General features: G+C 46.5%; 1 protein-coding gene across 1 annotated transcript; it reads right to left on the reverse strand.

The window, feature by feature from the left end:
• Nucleotides 1-467: 467 nt before the first annotated feature.
• LOC147543959 (uncharacterized) lies at nt 468-1,214 on the reverse strand. The gene has a single exon (XM_086635552.1). It carries the CDS (start codon nt 1,212-1,214, stop codon nt 468-470), a length of 747 nt encoding a protein of 248 aa, XP_086491678.1.
• Nucleotides 1,215-1,421: the final 207 nt, after the last annotated feature.

Here is a 1,421-nt window from a genome sequence, read left to right on the forward strand (position 1 = left end):
AGCAGGTCTGTTTAAATTAGGGCCCTTGGTCGCTGCTCTCACCTACCAAGGCTGCCTTTAGGTCCCCTGGTCGTGGCTTTCGTTGTCAAGGCTACCTGCTCGATCCAGAGCGAGATGAGTTTAACCAGGACTCCTCCTGTTATAGCGTTTTGTGCTAAAAAATATTTTTATTTTATAGGGTAAAATATGTAGCTAGTAATGCTACTTCTTTTGCCTAATGGCTTTATTCAAAAAGGAAAAATACTAGGGATGACCTTAGTTTTTCAGCTCTGCATATCTGCTGTCGGGTCATCGTAGAACACTTTGTCTCCTCCAACGGTGACTGGATTCACTTCTTCTTGCTCGCAGCCCTGGGCGGAGACGAGATAGCATTCTCGGGCTATTTTCTGGTCTCCTCTAACCATTCTGATGAGATTCGTTCCCGGAATTGGGAACTTCATTATAAGGTGGTTCATGGAAACTATTGCTCATGACTCCTTCAGGAAGTTTCTGCTCAATATGATGTTGTAAGCGTACATCTTATCAACGATTCCGAAGTTTAACATTATCGCCTTTGCTGATTCTCCTTCGCCGATCAGTACTGGCAGGGTCGCTATTCCATCTGTTTCGACCTGATTGTCTCCGAATCCTGTCAAGCAAGATTTATAAGATTTGAGATGGCGTTCGCTTACCCCGAGTTTCTGGAAGCACGTTCGGCTCATGACCTCTGTGGAGCTCCCCGTATCGACTAGAATGCGTCCTATCCTCCAATTGGCAACTACGACTGTTATTACCAGCGAATCTGCGTTTGGAGTTATTACCCCGACTAGATCGTCGTCGGTAAAGAGAATGGATGGAGTTTCCATGGCAGGCTTGATTAGAAAGACCGACCGGTTCTTTGCTTCGTTGGCGTATTTGCGCTGCTCGCCTTTTGTTGCTCCTCCGAGGGTAGGTCCTCTTGCTATGGTACTGATATTCCCCATTACTCCGGTGGACCCCTCTGAACCTTTGTTTGCTTTTCTAGAAATAGGGCCCTGCCCGTTGGTTTCAGATCCCAATCCGATTCCTGCCCTGTTTACTGGCTTTTTGTTTCGATATTCGTAGGGTCGCAGTTCTTTATGGATGTATTTATCCAGTTCTCCTTTTCTTACCATCTCCTCAATCAGATTCTTGAGGTGTCGACAGTCGTCAGTCTTGTGGTCATAGCCTCTGTAAAAGACACACCACGCAGTCATATCTTTGGATCCGAACTCTCCTCGATCGTCATTGGGTTTGGGCAGTTCGACCTTTCCTTTCGCTATCAGTACCTGCATGATTTCCACCCTTCCTTTCATTAGGGGGGTTATGTCGCGAAGTCAGATCTGCGAGGTTGTCTGGCTTTCTCCCCGAGATATCTTTGATTACGTCATCATGTCTGAGACCTCTCTGTAAGGCGACAAAAG

Source organism: Eschscholzia californica, unplaced genomic scaffold (assembly GCF_041429995.1).
Source record: "Eschscholzia californica isolate CP2 unplaced genomic scaffold, dmEscCali1.0.p SCAF_4, whole genome shotgun sequence".
Lineage (NCBI taxonomy): Eukaryota > Viridiplantae > Streptophyta > Magnoliopsida > Ranunculales > Papaveraceae > Eschscholzia > Eschscholzia californica.

Excerpts from the sequence above, each read along its gene's own strand:
- LOC147543959 (XM_086635552.1), bottom strand. The coding sequence starts at position 1,214 with ATGACTGCGTGGTGTGTCTTTTACAGAGGCTATGACCACAAGACTGAC.